Genomic DNA, 23,432 nt, shown 5'->3' on the forward strand with positions numbered 1-23,432 from the left:
CAAGGTTGACTCAGCCTTCCATCCTTCCGAGGTCAGTCAAATGAGTACCCAGTTTGCTGCTGGTGGGTAATGACTGGGAAAGGCACTGGCAAACCACCCTGTATTGAGTCTGCCATGAAATCGCTAGAGGGCGTCACCCCAAGGGTCAGACATGACCCAGTGCTTGCACAGGTGGTACCTTTACCTTTTTAAGAGCAAATCCCTTAAGTCATTGGTTCTCAGGGTATGAGTTCTGGCTCTCTCACAGGCACTTCAGAATGATAGGCGATAGATGGGGAAACCTACTTTGTGAGTAGACCCTAGAAAGTAGTCAAGTTCTTTTTCAGTGGCTATTTCTTTGTACTACAAAATAATTGCAAATACAAAATTGAATACAATTTTTTTACCATATAATTGAAACTACACATAGTTCAGGAAATTGTAATCTAATAACCACTCATAAAACAGAGAGGAAAAGAATAGGAGAAAATATTTAAATAGATTAAGAAGAAATTGTTTAGAAACAGTGATCCCCGACTCCAAAGAAGCACGTCTGACCTCAACCAGGGCCAGATCCTTCTTTGTCCTGGCCCCCACCTGGTGGAATCAGCTCCCTAAAGAGTTCAGGGCCCTGCCTGAGCTAGCACAGTTCCGCAGGGCCTGCAAAGTGGAGCTCTTCCACCAGGCGTTTTGTTGAGGTCGACTGTTCCAACAACTTCCACTGAGCCCCCAAATCCCTCTCCACAAACTGAACTGACCAACAAATAGGATTCTTAGTTAACAGGTTAACCATTACTACCAGTGTTTGGAATGTTTTGAAGCCCCTGTTTACTGTTTGTTTATTATATTTATATACCACCCTCCCCTGTTGTCCTATTCAATGCTGTTGCTGAATTGTATGGTACACCCTCCTACCTTCCCATGTTCTAGGTGTCCTATGTTCTACATTGTTCTATGTAAACTGCCCTGAGCCAAAAGGGAGAGAGGGAGGTAGATGGATGGTTGGATGAATGGATGAATGGATGAATGGAGGGAGGGAGGGAGGGATGGAGGGATAGAGATAGAGATAGAGATAGAGATAGAGATAGAGATAGAGATAGAGATAGAGATAGAGATAGAGATAGAGATAGAGATAGAGATAGAGATAGAGATAGAGATAGAGATAGGCAGGCAGACAAAACAGAATTAGCCAAGTAGAGAATGATATTTGTGAAAATAACCTGGAAAGTACACCAAGTTTAGAGGAGGGTTCGACTTCAGAAAGTGAGTCCCAGTCCCAGAACAAACATGTCAAATAAAACATATTTGTAGCATATTACTTTAACTGTTCGCCACCTTGGCAGCCCTCCATAGTATTGTACAACACTGAAGCCCTCCCTGCCTCAAATCCCACCCACTCCCAGCTCCACCTCCAAACTCCCCCAGTATTTCCCAATCCAGAGCTGTCAACCCTACCTCCGAAGCACAGAGACAGCTCAAGCGATGTGTGCCTAGCCAGTCTGTGGCAACACCAGCCTATCCAACTCTGGCCAGATTCAATGTCCATTGTGCTCGTGCATGGCTATTAACCCCATTTCTAAGGATAATAATTAAAACCCACAGTTTTGCAGCCTGCATGATTTGCAGGACATGGTTGTGTGGGTAATCCTAAAGGAAACTGCTGTGGGGTGTAAAAGAACAGGAGAGACAAGGGCTTGCAGGAAGGGTGTGCATTGAGCCGAGTTTATCCTGAGGTTGGAGTCCTGAGCGCAAAACTCTCTCTTTTCCTTACAGATGCCTTTGCAAAAGACATTGCTTTCCAGCCTGACAGGGTAAATGGCGCTCCAGACACATGTGTCCAGGAAGGAGCTGTGCACGAGTTGGACTCAGACACCGTCTGCCTGGTGAAAGCCACCTCTGCGTCTCCCGCAGACCACAATAACTGAGAGGCTGGGAGCAGGGCACAGGGGAGGGGACTCAAACACTGGTGAAACGTGAGCACCTACAAGGTGAGAGGTCCCTCCACACCCACTCTCAACAGGAGGCCACATTCATGCTGGGAATGTGCAGACGTCCCCCAAGAGAACGCAAAAGAAGTGAGAACCACTCCATGGGAACAGAAGACTCTGGAAAGGTGCAAATGTGGCCCTTCCATAGGACTCACGGAATTCCTTCCCGTCTATCCTGCCAGGTCAGTTAGACTGAATGACAGTGGCTGCATTAAGACCGCCCTATACCCTTCATGGATAAGTGGGCTGGCAGTAAAGCTTTAATGGGGAAACAATGCTGTCAATCCCAGCCCCCAAGTTTGAGGACCCAGAACCCAAGACGACTGTGATCGCAATCAGTGATCCTTAAAGTGGTGCCAGGAACACCAGGGCATCTGTCGATGTGTTTCTTGATGCCCACTTGGCTCCTTCCCCAAAGCATCCCCTCATCAAAGCAAAAAAAACACAAACCCGTCCTGTCCTCCTTCCACCTCAAAAAATAGGAGGTGCTTCAAAAAAAAACCAGGAAGCACCACCTTTGTGTCTCCAAGGGAGCGGGGATTTCAATCCGGGAATTATTAACTGTCATCAAGCACACAAAACCCAAACCAGTGAGCCTTCATGGCTGGTTCACAGTTCCAACATTTTGGGGATTACCAGCTATGATGTTGGCATCCTCTACCTCCCACCGCTTGCCTTGTCCCTCCCCCAAGGCCACCAGCTAGACACAGGATTCTGGGCCACATTCCTGAACTTGCTTCTGGATTTCCTTGGGCAAGATGGTTAAGAATTTCTCCCAGATTAACAGCTCCAGGATGTGTTCCAGGGCACAGTTCTCCAGCTCCGACCAGTGATAGCAGCAGTCCCATAACTGTCCACAGTCCTCACAGGGCCTTTGGTGTTCTGACCACGAAATGGCCTGAATTATTGGCACCACTTACCCGCCACCAGCTGAGTCTTCTCACAGGTGGACAGTTTGCACCTTACCGTAGTCCCCTTTGTCCCAGGTGTCCAGACTGTTCTAGGTTTGCTGAGGTTCTCCACCAAAGTTTAGTATCAATCAAGTCACCTGGTCTCCTTGAAGCCACTAGCACTTGCTCAAAACAGTCATTCTATGGCTAGTTGTGGACCTCCCCATCCTCAAAGAGGTGGGGTCGTCACCCTGTGGTCCTCCAGCAAATGCTGGCAGGGGTTCATGGGAATTGTAGTCCATGGACATCTGGAGGACCACAGGTTGACTACCCTTGGTATGAAGGACTCTTTCCAGTGGGCTCCCAAGCCCTGTTGAGCTTTGTTCTGTCATTCAGACTTGGCCTGTTGTGCAGCACCCCACCACAGAATCTCTCAGATGGCATCAACCATAGAGCCCCAAGCCTTCCTCCAGTCCAGGCCCTGGATCAATGGGCTCTTCCATAGTGTGCTTGCGCAACTGTTATGAGAGCTGAGAGCCAGCTCAGTGTTGTGGTTAAGAGCGGTGTCCTCTAATCTGGAGAACCAGGTTTGATTCCCCATTCCTCCACATGCCGCCAGCTGGGTGACCTTGGGCCAGTCAGTTCTCTCGGAGCTCTCTCAGCCTCACCCACCTCACAAGGGAGAAGAAGGGTAGGTGACTGTGAGCCACTTTGATACTCCATTGCGTAGTAAGAAGTGGGGGTACAAAAAACAGCTCTTTTCTATCACAGGCTGTGGTGCTTTGTATCTGCTCCATGGGATGGCTTTGGTTCCACATGGATGCTCTCAGATTCGTATTTCAAGAAAGCATGCTCTTACCTGAGGGAAGAGCAGGCAAGTCTAAGCAGGTAGCTAGATACCTCCAAGATCTACCTTCGATGAACGAGAGGGACAGAAACGGCCCAGGAAAGTGACTGAGAGGAACCTGGACCTGAGTGAACCACCCACGATTCATACAGGATTATCGGACCTCTTCCTCTTTGTAAAAAGTCCATTGGATCCTTTGAGAGGAAGGATGTTGTAGTGATACGAGCGTCGGAATAACATCTGGGAGACCCAGGTTCAAATCACTATACCATCACGGAGTCTGGGTGACCTTGGACCAGTTACCCTCAGCCTAACCAACGTTACAGGAATATTGTGAAGATAAAAAATGGATGAGTAAAAAATTACGTCGTAAACAGTTTTGGGACCCAGCAGAGAGTAAAGTGGGGCATAAATACCTAAACGTATTTTTCAAATGTTATATTTGGTTCAACATATCTCAACACCTACGAAGGACACGCTGCGTGCCCTTAAATTTCACAACCTGCTAATGCTGTAGTATAGATTTCTATACTGGATCATTATGATAGATTCTTTTGTTGTAAAGGTACGCCGTCACCCCCTGCCCCTAGCAACAAAGGTGAGTGCGTGGATGGGTGGATTTGGCTCCCCCACCCCAGCCAAATTAGCCCTTGCCTTCTGCTGCCCCATCACAACCCCCCCCTCCCCCCATGAGATGCCGTAGAATTCCCAATGCAGCAGAGGAAAATCTCTTATTAAAATGTAAATCTTCATTGATTTGTTCTTCATTTCTAAACCTATGGAGGATCAGGGGGGCGCTGGGGCTGTCGCAAATTACCTCCCTCTCTCTCGCCAGCTTCCTGGGCTTTTCTAGGGCTTGTTTTTCCCTCGATTAACCCATAGACTTCTTCAGTTCCAGGGACATAACATCAGTCTGTTTCTCCTTCTGTGCCTGCAATAGCTAGTTGTTGCCGTTTCAAAAGAAACAGGATGAGGGCTTTGTTAAGGGCTTTTGCAGGCAGAAACTCCACAGGCATAGCCCAAAGGGCTTGGCAGCAGACAACAGCTTGAAGACCCCAACCATCAACCTTCCTCTGCATGTGGGTGAAGTGGGGATTTCTCACTCAGATGTCCAATTGCTGAGCTAGAACAGAGTTATTTGATGCAGGATTCCTTACTGCAGACATTCGTGGTGTGATCTTGCCTCTATGGGATGTCACATGACAACGGATTATGGCGATCAGTCTAACTGAGCCCGCTGTCCCATAATTCCCCCCTCCAATTGGGACTTTATTAGGAAACGGAATACATTCACCAGATTACATCCCCCTCCCACCACCCACCCACCCAAGGACTGTGTGAAAATATTTCCTCTGCCCTCAGTTACTAGCGTTTCATGCTTATTAATTAAAGATGCGGGAGAATGGTCATTTCATCTAGATTTTGTTATGATTCAAATCAGTTTTCCATGTACACCCCCCCCTCCAATTATGACACAACCATTTGCTGGCTCTTAATGTGTTACAAGATCTGCGTTTTATTTTTGTAACAGGCTAACACGGCTATCCGTCTGGAATGGCGCATGGATTAGTTGCCCATTAACATTCGTAAAGAATACATTCCACCTACGGCTTTAGAGGGAGGGCAGACCGTACGTTTAGGCAGGAAAAGAGTAGCAACCAATTCAGTCCGATGATCTCGGCTCTGCGCCGCCAGCAAAAACAGACAAATGCAGCCTGCGTGTTTCAGAGTGGTGCAGAGGCCCTACAGCCTGCCGGGACCCATTATGCACACGCTGGATCATGCACTTTCAGAGCTTTGTTTTGCAGACGAAAGCCCAGCTGCAAAAGTACACTGAAAGTCCATTAGCCAACGTGGACGGGATGAGTTTCAGCGGCAGCCCTCAGTCCCAGCTCCGGTTGATTGATCAGTAATGGTGGAAATCTTACACACACGCACAAGTGAATTTCCAGCACCGATGAGAAACTACAGCATCCTGTTCAAGGGAAGCTAGATTCGCTCAGGAGGTCCAGCATCTCTCTTTTCAGAAATCGGACTTCATTTATTGAATAGCAGAGCACAGAATTCATTGCAAGGCTGAACTCCTGAATCTGTCTTATACCAAATCTCGTCATCAGCGTACCAAGGTCAGTCTCTGAGATCTTAGGCAGGCATCTTTCACATCACCTACTACCTGATTTATTTATTGTCAACTGGAGAAGCAGGGGATTGAACCTGGGACCTTTTGTACGCCAGGCAGATGCCCTGCCGCTGAGCCACAGCCTCTTCCCGTAAAGGTTACATTCCAAGGAAGCAAACCTTTAGGTCATGTAACCTCCTCCTTAGGTAACTATTCTCCTCTCCTACCCTTTCTCCCAGGAGCTTCTCGTCCTGTCTGAATTTTCGCTCGAGGGCTTTCAGTTTAAAGGTTCAGGCCCAGATCCCATGCCCCAGACAGCGAAATGCTCTTTCCCACCAACAAAGTGAATGCTGTCTCCTGGCCCTCGTTTGAACTTAGGAGCACAAGAGGCCACTGGCGTATTTGAACACGAGTAAAATGTTTTTCCCCCCTTATCCTTCATGTAAAGCAGGAACCACAACTGGTTCTTTCAGTGAACGGGTTCAGGTTAGTCCCAATACACCCCCGTCTGGTCTGGTGTCTTCCTGGCTGTGCTGAGGGCCAAACTGCAGTCTTTACAGATCATGCAACAAGCCGAAGGGCCAGCTCGCGTCTAGAAAGGGATGCAGTCGCAGAACTGCAGCTTTTAGTCACAACATGGAATCCTGGAGTGGGGAGAAAAGCTGCAATACTGCTCCTTTTAATCACCACTCTAAAGATGCAGCTAAATGACCGATTATGCACTGGGAACTTTACTGCCCCAGCTCCCATGCAGGAGCACAAATCGAGGCTGGATGAGGTGCACCAGGCCAAATGCTGCCCCGTGTGGGTGCAGGAAGAGGTAGAGCAACCTGCCACGACTAAAACTCCAGCCTGCAGCCCGGCATGAAACCTCCAGTGCATAAACGGTCAATGCGTAAAGCAGGACAACACAGACCGAATGCTGGCCAGGGCTGAAGGGATATAGACATGGTAGCACTGCTGAAAACCGCAGTACTATAGCAGTTACTGCGTGCTGTAAGGAACCTCACACAAAATGGTGGTCTTTCTTTTTGGCACAGTTAACCTTGTCCCAAACTGACAGTGCCCTTCCCGGCCTCATTTCCTTGCTAGGAAAGGGTATAATCAGCTTGCACCATCCATTTGGGTGACTTCTGGGAAACGTTGGATTTGGAACACGATCCTGGCCCCTTTTCAATCCCAGCGTTGCACCAGAAAGGTCCAAGTTGGAAAATCTCACAAAGTGTCCTACAGAAGAAATGCTGAGGACTCTCAATCGATGCCCCCACCCACCTTCTGATCTTGGCTTCTCAAATAACTATGGGCACAATCCAACCACAACTGAGGGCGCCAACCCCATACTTCCAAAGGAAGAGGTTGGAGCATGGGCTGCTACCCCGTAACGTGTGCCGAGACTGAAGATAGCTAGTCTTTGGCCAACTCAGAATCATTTCCACACTGGGGGCCAAGCCCATTACATTCAGGAATATAATCTGCACTAGATTCGGGGGGCGGGGTGGAAGAACTGTGGATGGCCTCCTCCATTATCCAGCATGTGTGGAATGGGCCCAGGACTCAGCTGGGATCCAGGCACTGCCGGTCCAGAAGCAGCAATGGCCTGCCACGCTTCTAAATGGCAGGAACAAGCTGTGGCAGATCAATGGCTGTCACTGGGAACCAGTGGGACGAGGCCCGAGGCAAAAGGGTTTTTGCATTTTCTCTTTTGTATAAATCCATGCAAACGTCTCGTCACACAGAAAGAGGACATGAGAACCCCCGGCTGGATAACTATCACTTGATCTTTATTTACATGGGGGACGGGGGATGTCAGGCTGCCAATATTCCATTCCAAAACAGACGTCCTAGCGATATTCGTTATGTCAGATTTCAAGTGCTGTAGAAGCTGGAAAACAATGAATATTCAGGAGCTCATCCTGTGGACATTCTCCCATCGAGTCTCTCAAATGAAGGACAGCGATACAGACTGAGAAGGAGACAGAAATGCTGGAGGAGAAGACCGCGTATGTGCAGAGGCTTCACACCGCAGAAGGCCAATCTAAATTGCGTTTTGGCTCATGTGCCAGGTCCATATGTACAGTGTGTATGTGTGTGTGTTCGGGGAGGTTACATTGCAGCCTGGGTCCTGTTCAGTAGATTTCTAAACCACTTTTTGCAATCTCCAAATACTTTGGGGGGGGGGGAGGAGGGGACCTGCTTGCAGATTTGGGGCACAAGCCAAGAAACCAACGGGTCGATTTTCAAACAGGCACTGCTAGCAAATACCGCATTGGATGATACCCAGTGGTACTCATCCAGCAAAATACTTGCATGAGGCATAATGCAACTGAACTGGCATACATGCCTACGTCCCCGGGGCTGCTTCTCACATTAGCCCGCAGAAATTGCTGTGGGTTATGTCAGTCATCTGCGGATACGATTCACTCATCCTCAGCCAGCCCCCCCCTTCCAAAAGAAGTGTGTACAAATAAGTCTCCATGTTTGAATTTCCTTTCCTAGATTTACCACAGGGTGTACACACTGCCGAGCAGACAGTCGGTTCTGATGGATTTAATCAACAGAGAAGAATGGATCTGGGAACCTACACCTCCAAAACGGATCGCCGGCCTGTCCGGGATCGACAGTTCAGATTCTATATCTGCCCCAAAGGGAAGCATTGAGGAATCCTCACACGCAGTCTTTGCTGGTCAGGGAATATCTGTTTCTAAAAACACTTTGGCTTAAGACCTTCATGTCTCTTCTTCTGCCCCCTCCCCATAAGCCTACGTTCTCCCTCAATCCTACCCTAAATTTTGTGTACATTATTCCCTCCCAATCCTTAGAAGAATAATCATAGCTTTCTCCCCACACACACACACACACACCTCCAAACTAATATACATAGACACAGTGACGGCCACGGCGTTTTGTGTTAAGATGGCCAAATTTTTCACATACGAAGGAAAAAAGAGGGAGTAGACTAGCAACGTTATTTAGAAAAAGAGATTCACCTACCCCTTTCTCGCAAACTGAGAAATACGCAGCTTGGGAATCCGGGAACTCCCCCTAAAGAATAGCCTAGTTTATTTCTAATCTCTCACACCCGTATACCACGTTGAATGTTAAGGAGAGCCCACTTGTCTAAACACCAGGGGTAGAAAAGAAGGGAGGCGACGCTTAGGAGAGTCCGGCTGGTCACCGCTTCATTCAGCCAGCCTTGATGCCGATAAAATCAAGACCTTCTATGCACTGCAACTGGTTCCACTCAGGAAGAAAACGGTACCTCTCAGCATGCAGAAAGAACCTCTGGTACTATGACTCGGGCTCAACAATCAACCAACCATGCTACTGAGGAATTCTTGGCACCCCTTAGTCAGGTTGCTATTGGGTGCTCCATGCCAATAGCTGATAGTACCAGGTGGCCATAAAGCCAGAGGTCCCTTGGATAGCATCAGTTATTTGGTTATTATTAGCAAAAGTGTGTCCTTGGTACAGTCCCACATATAGCCCATGTAGCAAACAGCAGCTTCGCAGGGCTTGTTGACCCTACCACTCAAACCGTCCGGGCACCTGTGTGTCCTGAACTACTCTACCCTCAAGGCTCAATTCACACCGTCGTCTCTTTCTGGATCTTTCCAGGAATGGGAGTCGCTCATAGCTCTCCAAACCCGGAAGAAAACATCGTACAGAACAGCTTATAGCAGCGCCCCCTCCTGCAGGCAAAAACAAAAACAGCCCTGCGGATAACTAACTTCAGGAGAGATCCAATGGTTCTTAAGCGGGGGAATGGCAGCCCCTGGGCCCAATGCGCTACTGATTCAACCTTGCCAGCATGAATTCCCTCCATCGCTGGCAACCAACATTTCAGGGGACCAGATGTTATGAAGATCAGATGCAGCTGCAGCAGGAATTGATAGAAGGGCACTATGATAAGGTGGGAAGGGGGACCTCATCTCATGGGGATGACTCGTTATTTTGCATATTATGTTTTTTTCCAAGAACGGGGAGGAAGGGGTGGGGGGACACGGCAAACCGGCCCCTTGATATTTAGGATGGAAGCAAGAGAAATCCAACCACGTACATACCTTGGCATTCAGAGTGTCATGGGCAAATGAATTTCCAAAAGCATCTGGTTACGTGGGAGATACCTAGGCATTACCCCATAAAGGACAACCACAGGGTTCCCCAAATGGGCCATGACTTCTGGCGGAAATCCAGCCAGTCACACAGGAGAACGGATTGGCTGCTGTTTGGGGCAGATCCATGGATTTGTTCCACCAACTTCAAGGCATGACCCATTATGACACCGCTCAGACAGCGCTTGAATCAAGGCAGGATGCAACAGCCAATGTTGACACTCTTAGTTGTCACTGCAGTTCAGCGAGGTAGAGCCTTGTTATTCCCCCTCTGCACGGATAGGAACCTCTGCTGAGAGCGCGCAATACAATTCACGGTTGAGCAAGGAATCCCGATCTCCTATGCCTAAAACACATGGGGCCACACTGGCCCTGTGATCTGGCATGGTGATCCTTCAGAACCCATTTGGTTGCTCCCAAATGGTGACCCAGCACCATTGTGACCCAGCACCAAGCCCCACAGCCCCTAGAGGGGACTAGAAGAAATCTTAGGAACGAAGGTTGATTTAGCCCCCCCCCCCTAGTGGAAAGACACAAAACTGAACCACTTGCTATCCCCTGATCAGAAGAAGCATCTGGGTGCATCAGACCATCATTCATAACATTAATTACTCTGCATCCAGCAGTGGACAACAGGATGCTCCTAGGAAGCTTCCAAGGGGCACAGGGTGGTAACAGCCATCCACTGCCTGAATAAAAGAGTTCCCATCGTCTCTTCCCTGCATGTTAAATGGAGAACTGAAGGAGACATTCTGGAACCTTGGGAGAGGGCCTTATTTCTCAACAGCTCACAATGCGTTGCTTAGAGAAACATGATGTCACAAAGGAGCCACAAGGTGCCCATCTTCTAGAGAGCTTTGTGCCAGGTACAGACAGGCAGAGCATGGGGCCACCTCCCAAGGTCAGCTGCCATCCCATTCACCCAGCGGCGCCAGCAACTCCTCCTACAGAAGAATGGTACGTTCCCCCCTTCGGGCTGAAAACGGAGAACGCTCTAGGAATTGCTTTCTGCCGTAGACGCTGCAGAGGTGCTGGTATCTTCCCCAGAGGCTCCTCAGCAGAAGTCATTTTTCACACAACAGGCTCGACTGGGGTAAGTACGAGGCAGAGGGGTTCACGTTGCAGTAAGTCCTGAGTCGAGCCATGGCCCCTCACGAAGGTCCAGTTACGTTGAGGAGGAGGAGCAGTCCGAGGAAGGACAGAAACGACCGAGGAAACGAGCTGGTACCGCTTCACCCCACCCACAACTTCCTTGCCAGTGAAGGAGGGATGGGCCAGGGGCTGGGAAATGGGATGAGGCTGGCTCTTTCTAGGAACTTGCTGCATCTTTCTCCTTTTCATCCAAAACGTCCGCCTTCTCCCCTGCCTCACCGGCTTTCTGTCCGCTATTTTGTTCACTGTTTGCCGGCGGCTCCGCGGATGCTACGGGCTTGTTCTTCTCCGCCGTCTTCTCTTTGGTGTGGATCCTCTGGTGCGTCACCAACGCGCTCTTTTGCCTGAATCGCCTCCCGCACTCCAGACAGCGGTAGGGCCGCTCCCCGGTGTGGATCCTCCGGTGGATGACGAGGTCGGAGAAGCGGGTGAACCTCCTCTCGCACTCGTCGCAAGGGAACGGCTTTTCCCCCGTGTGAATCTTCTGGTGCCTGGTGAGGTCGGACGGGTAGCTGAACCTTTTCCCGCACACGCCGCAGCAAAAGGGCTTCTCCCCGGAGTGTGTCCGCTGGTGCGAGATGAGGTTGGAGCGCTGGATGAAGCGCTTCCCGCACTCGGCGCACGAAAAGGGCTTCTCTCCCGTGTGGATCCGCTTGTGGATCTTGAGCGTGGACGAGGAGACAAACCGTTTCCCGCACTCCAGGCAGATGTAGGGCTTCTGGCCGGTGTGGATGTGCTCGTGGATCTTGAGCGCCGAGTGGTGGCTGAAGCACTGCTGGCAGTGCGTGCAGCGGTACGGCTGCTCTCCGGAGTGGACTCTCTGGTGGCTGATGAGCGAGGATCGCTGGGCGAAAGCAGCCCCGCACTCGGAGCACGAGTGCGGCTTCTCCCCCGTGTGGATCCGGTGGTGTCTCGTCAGGTGGGACAGCTGGCTAAATCGCGTCCCGCACTCCGAGCAGCGGAAGGGCTTGGCTCCCGTGTGGGTGTTCTCGTGCTTCGCCAGCTCCGAGGGGCGGGCAAAACATTTCCCGCAGTCGATACAGACGTGGGGCTTGTTCTTCCTCTTCCCCGTCTCTGAGCGGGCCCCCTCTTCCCTGGCGGCCTGATGCTGGACCTGCCCGCCCCCTCGGTTGGTCGTCTTGATGCCTAAGAGATGCAGAAAACAAACCGGCAGTTCAGGGGACCGTCAGTGGAGAACTATGCAGGTGAGATTAAACAAAGAAGCGATATTTGCGGCGCTGAAATTATTTATCCCGCTGGAAAGCAAGGCCGGCTGTGGGCTGCCACTCTGTGACAGACAGTGAGGCTGGGCACACAGAGTTTAAACGACTTAGAATTTCTGTTTTGATTTTGTTGACTCTCTTCTAGCTCAGCTTTAGAACTCAGGGTTATGAAGATCGGAACACCAGCTAAAGAGTAAGCAACCCATCTGTGCATATAAACCATCCTTTTCCAACTTTCTTTAGTGCTGAGAAACCTCTGAAACATTTTCCAGGGCCTAGTCTGCACACAAAGGATAATGCACTTTCAATGTGCTTTGGCAGCTGGATTTATCTACTTCAAAAGTGCATTGAAAGTGCATTATCTATTGTGTGCAGACTAGGCCCAGGCTTCAATAATCCCCAGAAGTGGCACACTCATGCAGAATATGATTGGGAAGTGTTTCCCCTCAGTTCCACAGGGGGGTTGTTCTGCTGCCTCTGGGCCTCAGCTGTAAGGCCTTGGGCCAACGTACTGCTTCCTGCAAAAATCAGAGAGTGGAAAGAGGCATGGAGACAGACTTGTACTTACCCCATGCTAAAGTGTAAATAAATTGTCAGAGCTCTGCAGGGTCTGCAAAATGGCACACTTCCATCAGGCTGGTGGCTGAGACCATGGTTATTGGGAAGGATATGGGCCTCCTTCCTTCCCCCTTGGCTCCTCCCCTTGTTTAAGAAACTCCCAATCTGGTTAACCCAAGCAGAGGTAAATTAAGAGTGTGGGGAGGTGGATACTGGTTTTATTGTATTCTTATTTATAGTAAAATAGCCCAAGCCCACTGCAGGGACGAGAGGTGTAGAAATCAAATAAATAAACTAATTAGAGTAAAAAAAAAATGAGGGGAGAGGGGGTTTTTTTGGAGAGAGGGGTTAGCACACTGTACATCCACCAGCACTGCTTAAAGCATTCTTGCAGCTATTGGAACTGTACAACCAGAGAAGTGAAACTTCAGAAAATCAGAATTATCTATAGGCTGCACAATGGGTCTTGGCTAACAAGTTAAAACAAGACTCAAAGAATGCCGTTAAAAAAATGCAATAAGCACAAGAAAACAAAACACTACCCCATTTCATTCCAATTCCTTCCAGAAAAGAAAACTCCCCGGAATCCAGCTAGAAACAAGCGAACATGTATTATTACACTGTTTACAGTGTTATCAGAGGCAATTTAATTCAGCCAATATGAGACAGGCACCCAGCCCTTTCTTCAAAGGAAAAGAAATGTCTGAATGATGAAAATAGACAAATAACTCTGCTCTGATAAATTCGGTGCTGCTGCTATTATATTGTTTAGGACAGAAGGTGTCTCCCCTGACCAATCTGAACACTACACGGATTCAGTATTTTGAAAATGGTGTTTTAACAATAGTTTTTGGCACAATTAGGTGCTTAAATATTTTTCTGTATCTAAATATACTTTTTATATTGACCGGATATTTTAAAGGGATGCTCAATTTTTGGCCCGAATGGCCATAAATAAGATTTGATTTCCATTTTCCCTAAGAGGCCTATAGAGGGCAGCATCAAACTTGGGTCTGCTGGTCCCTGCAACCGAGCCTTGGCTGAAGTTCTTACTCCATAAGAAGGCACACGCGTGGGCCTCAAGACAGAACAGATGTGGTGGGTGTTGCCACTCATGCCGTTGAGGGCTTCCAAAGGTTTAAAACCAGCCCTTAGAACTGAGCCCAGACCCAAACTGGGAGCCAGATAAAGTTGAAGGAGCCAGGGTTCAACCCATTTGCATGCATCCCCCCCAGAACTCTGCCTCACAGGGGAAAAGAACCTCCCAGAAATCTCCACCCCTCTTCACAGGCCCAATCTGCCGGCATCTACTACAAGACTCAAGCGACGGGTTTACCCAATACTCTGGGCCTCCTGGTCCCAGGCTGCCTGGCCTCCTTGTTGAGCTGCCTCTGTCGGGCATCTGACACAGTCCGCTGGCCGTCAGAGAGATTCAGGGCTGTCGTCTGCAATGAAGAAGAGCTGGGACATGAGACTGGAAGTCAACTGATGACCCACCCACTCCCGTCTGCTGTGGACCATTCCAGCATCAGATGTATGTCCCGATTCCCGACTGTGCCACTTTAGAAAATTCCAACACACTAGATATCAGAGAGCAGGGCTCCAAACACCCCTCTGAAGTGACAGGATACGTTTCAACAAACTAGGATCGGACAATCACCTACCCAAGGGCACGCAGTCCTCAAAAAGTACGGATACATGATCTTTGGTTTAGGGCTGACCCATGGCCACAGCAATGCCTACAATATTTTTCCTCACTGGTCAGTAGGTGGTGCTTCTGCCCAACTCCCAGAGAAAGGGGAACAGCTTACATATAACAGGAAGCAAAGTTGTGTGATTTAATGCCAAATTTCTAAGGAATTTGAATGTCCGGATTGAATACGGACAGCTTTTGTCAATACTCTCCCAAACCCATTAATATTGGCATTACATCATTTATTAATTTATAATTTAATTTATACCCCACCCCTCCCAATAAAGTTGGCTCGAGGCGGCTTACAAAAAGATAAAATGCAAGAATTTCCATTAAAAAACCCTCAATTAATCTCCAATAAAATAATAGTACGATCTAAAAACTCCAACAGATGGTGGAACAACATCCCTCCTCTATCCCAATCGGTAGATCACCTGCCCCAACTGTAGCCGTACTCTGGATCAGCCAGGTAGATCTAACACAGCGCCTTCCACTCATCAAAGATATAAAGAATTATTAAGTTCTCAGTGTCTTCAGGTGACTATCCATCTAGCACATTTCACCCCTGTCTTTTCTCCAAGGTGTTTCTCCATTCTCACAACCATAAGGCAGGTCAGGCCAAGAGAGGACCACTAGCCCCAATGGGCTCCCAGTGAACCTTAAGGCCAAATTGGGTCTCCAGAAGTGAACCCCAACACCAACACTGGGTGGTTTACTCCCTTCCCCTCCCGCTCTCTCACCTGTGGCTCGCTTTGCAAATTCTCTTGCCGCCTCAGAAGGAAACCTTCGGCCAAGGCCACCGCTTGGGCACAGGTCTCAGGGCCGCGTTCCCGAACTCGGCTCTGGATGTCCTTGGGCAGGACAGTCAAGAACTGCTCCAGGATCAGCAGCTCCAGGATCTGCTCCTTGGTGCGGCTCTCCGGCTCCAGCCAGGAGTGGCAGAGCTCCCGTAAGCGGCTGCAGACCTCGCGAGGCCCCTCGGCCTCCTGGTAGCGGAACTGGCGGAAACGCTGGCGCTGGAACTCGGCACTGCTGGGATTGCCTCGCAGGGCGGCGGGTTTGGCCTTCCCGTGGTCTCCTTTGTCTCTGGCATTCAGGCCACTTAAGGCCTGCTGAGCGTCAGCGGTGAGAGAGGGCATCAGGCGGCTCATGCCTTCCCGAGGCCACTGGCAGGCGTTCACCACGCGGTCAAACGCAGCCACGTCGTCCCACGAAGCCAGGTCTGGGAGCTGTGATGTCGTCCATCCTGAAGAGGGATACTGGACCGTTTTCAAGTACTCTTGCCACGGACTCTCCAGGCGCTGAGGGACCCCTTCTTGTCGGGCCGCTGCCCACTGGGCTACATCCCGAGGGGTTCCAGACTGGCTGGAAAAGGGGTCTCTTCCTGACCCTGCGGACCCCTCCCCCGGCTCAGGGCCTGTTCGGGCATGGTCCTCCATGACCACTAGGGGGCTGTACTCACTTTCACACAGCTTCCTTGATAACGTTCCACAAATAACGGTTTTCCTTCTAGTCAGCCATTTTGTTGGTTTGGTCCTGGGCGGCCCTTAGTTGGCTCCAGTGCTCAGGCCTGGTCTCTCCATCTGAGCCCCGTGCTTCGTCTCTCAAACAACAGGGGAATAAGGGACATCTTTTGGGCCCAGATAGTACCTTGAGGCCCCCTAACAGCTCCCACCCTGTGGGATGGATGAACAGCTGCCCCCTTCCCCAGTTATCCAACTGACTCAGCTTACTGAGACTAATTCCAAGAGATTTCCCATCCGAAAGGCTGTGGGTTCTTCCTGAGGGAAACAAAGAACAGAGGCAATTAATCTGAGTTCGAACAAGAGCTTCTTCACATTCTGAAACCAGTCCACTTGGTAAAGTAACTGGATAATCACCAGAAAGGGGCACCGGAACCAACAGCCTTACAAAATAGGACAAGTGGGTCTGAATTCTGGGAGTTTTTATGCTCTGAATGTCTATCTTACATGTGCAGATTAAAAAAAAAAAACAGAGCATATCCAGTTTCAGCTGAAGTGGAGCAAATGAAAGGACTTTAAATTTGCAAGGGGAGGGACGTTTCCCCTTAGCACAGCCATTTTGCAAACCGTGTACCTCCAAGGCAGCCATATCTGTAGCCATGTTCCACCACTATGAAGAATCTCATCAGGTTTCCCGGACCTTTTTGGGGTACCTAGTTCGCAGGTTTATCTTGCATTCCAATCATGCCTATTGAGGTCGTCATTGGCTTACTTGAACGTGGCAAACATCCCAGCAGAGCTTGGAATTTCAGGAGAGAAGGAGCCTATCCAAGAACGTTGTCCACCATTTGTGGTCTCCATGCAGAGGAAGTCCCCCTGGGCACTTCCGGCAATCCCGAGAGCACAGCATCAGAGCCACTGTCCAAGCACAAAGCATGTACTTCAAGAGATAGGCATACTGATACGGGAAGCCTTTTAATAGCCCTCTTTTAAGATATATCTACAGCTTTCTCTCCTTTAAAATGTTGTCACCTGCCTGGAGACATCAGAAAGCTAGGAGGACATTGGCTGTATCTAAGTGATGGGGGGGGGGGGGGAGAGAGAGAAACACGGACAGAGTTGTTATTTCTTCCATCCATCCACCAGTTATAAAATCCAAACACAGCATCCAGCATGCGTTAAAATAAAAGGAACACTTCCAGCAACGACAGCACTCCAAGCAAAGCCAGGCAGACAGAAAACAGAGGACAAACTGGTGGGACGGAGAGGGATTTTCCCAAGGACTCTTCATTTGAGACCCAAACACGGCTGGTGCAGGGAACAGAGATAGCGAGAAACGAGTATGCCTCTCTCCGGATAGAAAACAGAGATGCTGTTGTGTAGGGTCCAGAGGGGGATAAGCCGAGCCTTTAATCGGCTCAGGAGTTAAACACATTCTGCAGAGAATCAGCAACCACGGCGCCTGCTCGCCTGCCTGCCCTCCCCCCCCCCATATGCCTCCATTCACCGGGGGTCCCTTAATCTCCCCCTCCCACCCCATCCCTAAATCCTCAGGTTCAAAGCAAAAACGGAAGACTCCATGGAATGCCGGCTGAAATCTCAGCTTTGGGCTGAGCTTTTTTAGATGGGGAGGGAGAGAATCTCTTTGGTGCCCCAAGGCAGGGGTGTAGGATTCCAACCAGGGGGTCAAGAGAACACTGTCCACAGAGACAAAAGACAGAAGGCCTTGGGGAACATGGCCCATTTCCTTGTCCACACCACATGCGCAAGTCCCACAGGGCCTGCAAGAAGGAACTCTTCCGCAGGGCTTATGGTTGAGACCAGCTGAACATTATACTAATGAACCAGGCCTTCCCCCACACACACACACTTCTACCTCCTAGTAACTTCTTGCTAGCAAAACAATAATCAGGGTTAATCTACCATTGGTGCTGATAGCAAACTCCTTTATGGCTTTTTATCTTTTTAGATGCATGCTGCTGTTTTATTAACAAAGCAGCTTTTATTGTTTTATTGTTATTGTATATTTAAAGTGGCGTTCACAGGCCCGAGGCAGCTAGTCCGAGAGGGGTGGTGTACGAACCAATATAATAAATACTAAAGAAATAAATAAGGCCTGGGTTCATTCCGCGGGTGTCCTTACTGCTGCCTAAACCCAAGCTCGGGATTACAAGCCCAAGAGTGGTTTCTCGGTGGAACAGGCTTCCTCGGGAGGGGGTGGGTTCTCCTTGGAGATTTTTAAACCGAGGCTGGATAGCCATCTGATGGAGAGGCTGATTCTGTGAGGACTCAAGGGTGTGGCAGGTGACAGTGGCTGAGCGATTGGGATGTGAGTGTCTTGCCTAGTGCAGGGGGTTGGACTAGATGACCCATGAGGTCCCTTCCAACTCTATGATTTTATGATTCTAGGACAAAACCCAGCCTTCATCATAAACACACATCAGAAAAGGAGGGGGTCTCAATCCTGTTCACCTTCCTTTAGCCTAAGCGAGACCTACCATAGATCATCCAAATGCTTCTCAGGTAGAACCCAAACTGCTGTCCTCTTCCACCGGGCCCCTACTCCTCCCATCTCTTCTCAAGAGTGTGGGATCACTTCAGGAACCCACCCACATGTGGAAATCCACCCTTTTAACACCCCTTGCTCATCAGCGCCATCCCAAAGAAAGAAAACACGCAGGCACACACCCAAACACACATCCAAAAGGAGAAAGCCAAATCCTTGACATAAACATGGATTGAGACTGGGAACTCACTTTACCTTTCTGTTTAGGGGTATAGCAGAGGTTAGGAGACAAATGCCCTTAATGTTGAGCCTTGAGCGAAAGGGGTGGAATGGGGAGGGGTGTCTGATTTGGACCTAAAAGTGGGAGGCCATTTGCAGAAGGGCTTTGGAAACCTGTCTTCCGATGCCAATTCCCTACCTGCAGACAGGTGAGATGGCCTCACTCTTCCCATTGCCAGCAGGGAGCACAAAAGGTTTAAGGATGAGAGTCGGGGGGGGGGGGGGGGGGGGGAAGGAGCTGGGTTTAAATCCAGATTTTGCCCTGATGCTGACTTGGCGACTGTGCCATTCTCACAGGGTTGTGGGAACCCGGGACGCGCATCCCCGCCTTGGCCAGCCTGAGCTCTTGGCCAGAAGGCCGGGGTACCAACTCAGGCTTGGGAACCACCTGAAAGCTTTGGGGGTGGAGGGGTGGAGCCGGGATTTGGGGCGGGGAGGGGCTTCATCCGCGCACTCTCACGCTCGGGAGCCCCTCCTCCCCAGCAGCCATTTTCTCCAGGGGAACCCATCTCTTTCGCCAGGATGCCGGGAGACCTCCAGGTCCCCCCTGGGGGTTGGCATCCCCGGCGAGACAGCCCAAGCGACCCTCCCCCCTCCCATTCAACGCGACAAGCCAAATCTGCAGCCGGCTCTCCGGCAACCGAGCGAGACGGAGGCCTTGCAGGAGAGCCGGTGCCCCCAAAAAGCCCCGGGGCGCTTCTCCCCGCTCCTCCTCCACCCGCGGCGCGATCCGGGCGCGATCCAGCCGTGCCCGGCCCTCCTGCGCCTGGAGCTGCCCGCCACTCACCGCGTCCCCTGCGCCGAGCCCCGCTGGCACAAAGCCCCGCCGCGGAGGCAAATCCCCCCCTGATTAAAATTCAAATCCCCAAGTTTTGATCCTGGGAAGAGGCGGAGCAGGAAGGTGCTGCGGGCTAAGGCATCCCCCGCGCCGCCGCTCGGGCTTCCTGCGTCTCTCTAGGGCGCCGCGCCGCGCACGCTGGACTTAACTCTTCTTGGCGAGGCTGGCTTGCTCTCCCTTCCCAGGCATTTCAGAAGGGGGTGATCCTGTTCTGCACGGGGCAGTCCCGCTGCAGAAAGCACATCGGAAGTGCATTATGCTACATGTGCGGAATCTACGGATTCCGTGCATGTAGGATAATGCGCTTCCAATGTGCTTTTGCAGCTGGGGTGGATCACCCACTTCTAAAGTGCATTGAAAATGCATTGGCCATTGTGCGCAGAATAGGGATGAGGGACCTGTGGCGTCTTAATCTGGTTTGTTAAGGTGTGGCAAGGCCACCAAATGATACCTGGAGGTTTTCACCGCCCGTCCCAGGACGAATTTTGACCTGCTTTGTTTCCGCAGTGTTCTGGTGCCGTAGGACTGAACTCAAAAGGGCTGATTCGCTGTTTTAGCAAAGAATGACCAGACTGCGTCATCTGGATGTTATGTCACAGTTTGCTAATTTGCCACTAATTTACTTTTGCATTCAGTGTATTCCAGGCATGAGCACTGTCATGATTCTTGCTCCATTTTGTTTGAGGAAATGCGCCTGCTCATGAAAGCTCACACCTTGAATAGAACTATGTTGGTCTTTAAGGTGCCATTGGACTCCATTTTTGTGGTACTACTTCAGACCAACACGGCTACCCACTTGAATTTTCTTTTCCCTTATGTCTGTACTCTCATGATCCTTGTTCCGTTTTTGTCTGAGGGAGAGTGCAGGCGCTCAAAGGCTCACACCTCAAATAAATGTTTCTTGGTCTTAAAGGTGCTGTCGGACTGCATTTTTATAAGAGTCATGTGTTGATAACTTTACACAGATCGTTATTAAAATTGTGATTTTATGATTCTAACATTTTATCTTGTGTTTTTAATCAATTTTTATGTGTTTTGATGATATCCCAACATGGCAGTCTTCAAGCAAAGGTTGGATACACACTTTTCTTGGATGCTTTAGGATGCTTTGGGCTGATCCTGCATTGAGCAGGGGGTTGGACTAGATGGCCTGTATGGCCCCTTCCAACTCTATAATTCTATGATTCTATGAACATTTATTGTACTGGACAAAAGGACTGTAAATAAAGCATTGTTGTTGACTCAATTTTTATTGTGCTACTTCAGACCAACACGTGAATCCATCCCAGGAAGAAGCTACATGATCAGCAGGACCCTGCTAAGGATTACCTCCCCCCCCCCCCGCCGCCTTCATTTTCATACACAGTCATCCCTTGTTTCTCCCAGATTGGTGACTCTGGGGGAAATGTATGCAGGCTGCATTGGTTGGACATCTACCTGTCCTGCCATAATCCAAGATGCAGAGCAGCATCCCCGTTTGCAAACGGCAATCAGTTGGAACCCATTGGGTTTTAATGGGCAGACATTCCACAGGTGCATCCTTTCCCTGCTCAGCAGTGGCAACTGTTTTCCCCTGCTTATTTGCCCTTGCCTGTCACACAGAGCCTCCAAGGCAACTTACAAAGATGATATTAAAAAACAAAATAAAGTCAAGCCTGATCTGATAAATAAAAAGGAGACGGCTGTAGGATATAAAACAACCACAGCTAAGGAAAGGCTGGACCTGTTGAATGGCTACCAGCTACAGTATTCCCCTAATAGCCAGGTGCCTTGGTTTCCCAGGCTAAAGATACAGGTCTTAGTTCATCACTTGAAACACTAGACTGCATTGACAGCCTTAAACATGTTCCATTCGGATTGTCCCCTATGGTGGGTACCTTCAAAGATGTCTCATAGATCTCATAGACCCTCAAATCTATCAGAATAAAATGTATCAGAAATATAATTGCTCTCATTTGTTTTCAGGTCTCCCCACACTTTTTCGTCAAATTCCTGCGTATCAGTTTGGCTAGGGAGGATTTGGGAGAGTGGAAGATAGATCAAACTCCGTTTAAAATCCTTTAAAAAATACCAATCAGGATTTTTTAAAAAAAGAATAGCCACAATTAACATTTATCATTTATGCAGTGCTTTAGTTTCGTACTGAGTTTGCATGGAGACCAGAAAAAGGAACTTGCTGGAGGAGGAGGAGAATAAGAAGTTGGTTCTTATAAGCCGCTTTTCTCTCCCCGAAGGAGTCTCCAAGGGGCTTATAATCGGCTTCCCTTTCCTCTCCCCACAACAGACACCCTGTGAGGGAGGTGAGGCTGAGAGAGCCCTGATATTACTGTTAGGTCAGGACAGCTTTATCAGCCCAAGGTCACCCAGCTGGCTGCATGTGGGGGAGCGCAGAATCTAACCCAGCTTGCCTTATTAGAGGTCTGCGCTCCTATCCACTACACCAAGCTGGTTTAGCCCTTCCCAAGCATCAGCCTTCCAGCGGTCTCTGGGAAGCCGGGCAGCAGCTCTTTCCCACTAAACCAATGGCCTTGGGAAGCCTACCCTGTCTGAATCCAAAGGCTCCATTTAGCTGTCATGACCAATAGCTGCTGATAGACCCATCCTTCATGAAAGTCAATAATCTTCCTTTTATAACCTGCCCAGACTGACTCTTGCATATGTTAACGGAGCTCTGTGCCTTGCTTTTCCGACCCATCCATATCATTCCGTTGCAGTATAAGAGGAAGAAATTCACCAGCCACCAGACGCTGATCTTGTAACAAAATAAACTGAACACAGTTGTAAGAAATTCCTACCTTGTTCTAAACTTGGAAATAACTCATGTTCCACAGCAAGGACTCCTACGATCACCATAGCTGCACCTTTTCTAGCTCTATCCTTTTGAGGCAAGATGAGCAGATCTGTCCAAAAACAAAAACTGTGGCTCTTTAAGAGTCCAAAGCACAAGTAGGTTGCAATCCATAAAAACGGAGCTGGCATTTAAAAAAGCCTGAGCTTTGAAAGTCTGCCTGGTTTTTCAAAGGCAGCTGCACTCTAAAAAATCCTTGAATTCATTACAACCCTGTAAGGTTGCCTTGAATTCATTACAACCCTGTAAGGTTGCCTGGTTTGTGGGTGATGGAGGGGAGGGTTGCTAGATCCAGGTTGGGAAACTTCCAGAAATTTGGGGATGGAGCCTGGAGGTGCAGTTCCACCCTCCAAAAAAGCCATTTTCTCCAGGAGAAAATATCTCTGCAATCTGGAGATGAGCAGTAATGCCGGGGGATGCCCAGGCCGCACCTGGAGGCTGGCATCTCCACTACCCTGTGACATAAAGCATTATCACAGCCAATTTAGAAGCTCAGAGCCGAGGCCGATAATGTTGCAGGAGAAATGAACTGTATGAGGTTGTGCCATTGCACTCTCCCTTGGGAATAAGGCCCTGATACGTATTAATATCTATTTCTCAATAAATATGCATGGAGTTGCCAGGTCCCCCCAACAGTGGGGTATGCAGGGTGCAGGGTTGCCAGATGCAGGTTGGGAAAATCCTGGAGATTTGGGGATGGCCCCTGGGAAGGACAGGGACCTCACGCTCTCCAGCATCCCTTTTCTCCAGGGGGGCTGGTCTCTGCAGTCTGGAGGTGAGCTGAAATTCCGGGGGATCCCAGATCCCGCCTGGAGATTGGCATCCCTAAATATTTATGGAGTCTGGGGGATCCCAGATTCCTGCCTGGAGACTGGCATCCCTAAATATTTATGGAGTCCTTCCAGACGGCACGCAGCTAGATCTCCAGCCCTGGCAG

At 49.6% G+C, this 23,432-nt stretch overlaps 2 protein-coding genes across 7 annotated transcripts in view; one reads left to right on the top strand and one right to left on the bottom strand.

The window, feature by feature from the left end:
* The window catches only part of LOC143825220 (scavenger receptor cysteine-rich domain-containing protein DMBT1-like), a 57,511-nt gene extending 53,055 nt beyond the window's left edge, over nt 1-4,456 (top strand). The window contains exon 27 of the mRNA XM_077313244.1: nt 1,753-4,456. Within this exon, the coding sequence (XP_077169359.1) occupies nt 1,753-1,904 (152 nt within the window). The 3' untranslated portion in view covers nt 1,905-4,456. The remainder of the gene's footprint in view (nt 1-1,752) is intronic.
* Nucleotides 4,457-7,587: 3,131 nt separating this feature from the next.
* LOC143824984 (uncharacterized) lies at nt 7,588-22,639 on the bottom strand. 6 transcript variants are annotated; one of them, XM_077312849.1, is made up of 4 exons: nt 22,443-22,639; nt 15,302-16,342; nt 14,205-14,313; nt 7,588-12,233 (listed from the first exon to the last, which is right to left on the bottom strand). In XM_077312849.1, the coding sequence occupies exons 2-4, from the start codon at nt 15,998-16,000 to the stop codon at nt 11,245-11,247; spliced, it is 1,797 nt and encodes a 598-aa protein (XP_077168964.1). In that variant the 5' UTR covers nt 16,001-16,342; nt 22,443-22,639; the 3' UTR covers nt 7,588-11,244. The 6 variants fall into 6 exon arrangements, with proteins under 6 accessions (XP_077168964.1, XP_077168963.1, XP_077168968.1 ...); XM_077312848.1 differs by lacking the exon at nt 22,443-22,639 and adding an exon at nt 19,597-19,756; XM_077312853.1 differs by lacking the exon at nt 22,443-22,639 and adding an exon at nt 19,597-19,744 and having other exon boundaries at nt 15,302-16,338.
* Nucleotides 22,640-23,432: the final 793 nt, after the last annotated feature.

Source organism: Paroedura picta, chromosome 16 (genome assembly GCF_049243985.1).
Source record: "Paroedura picta isolate Pp20150507F chromosome 16, Ppicta_v3.0, whole genome shotgun sequence".
NCBI classification, from domain to species: Eukaryota; Metazoa; Chordata; class Lepidosauria; order Squamata; family Gekkonidae; genus Paroedura; species Paroedura picta.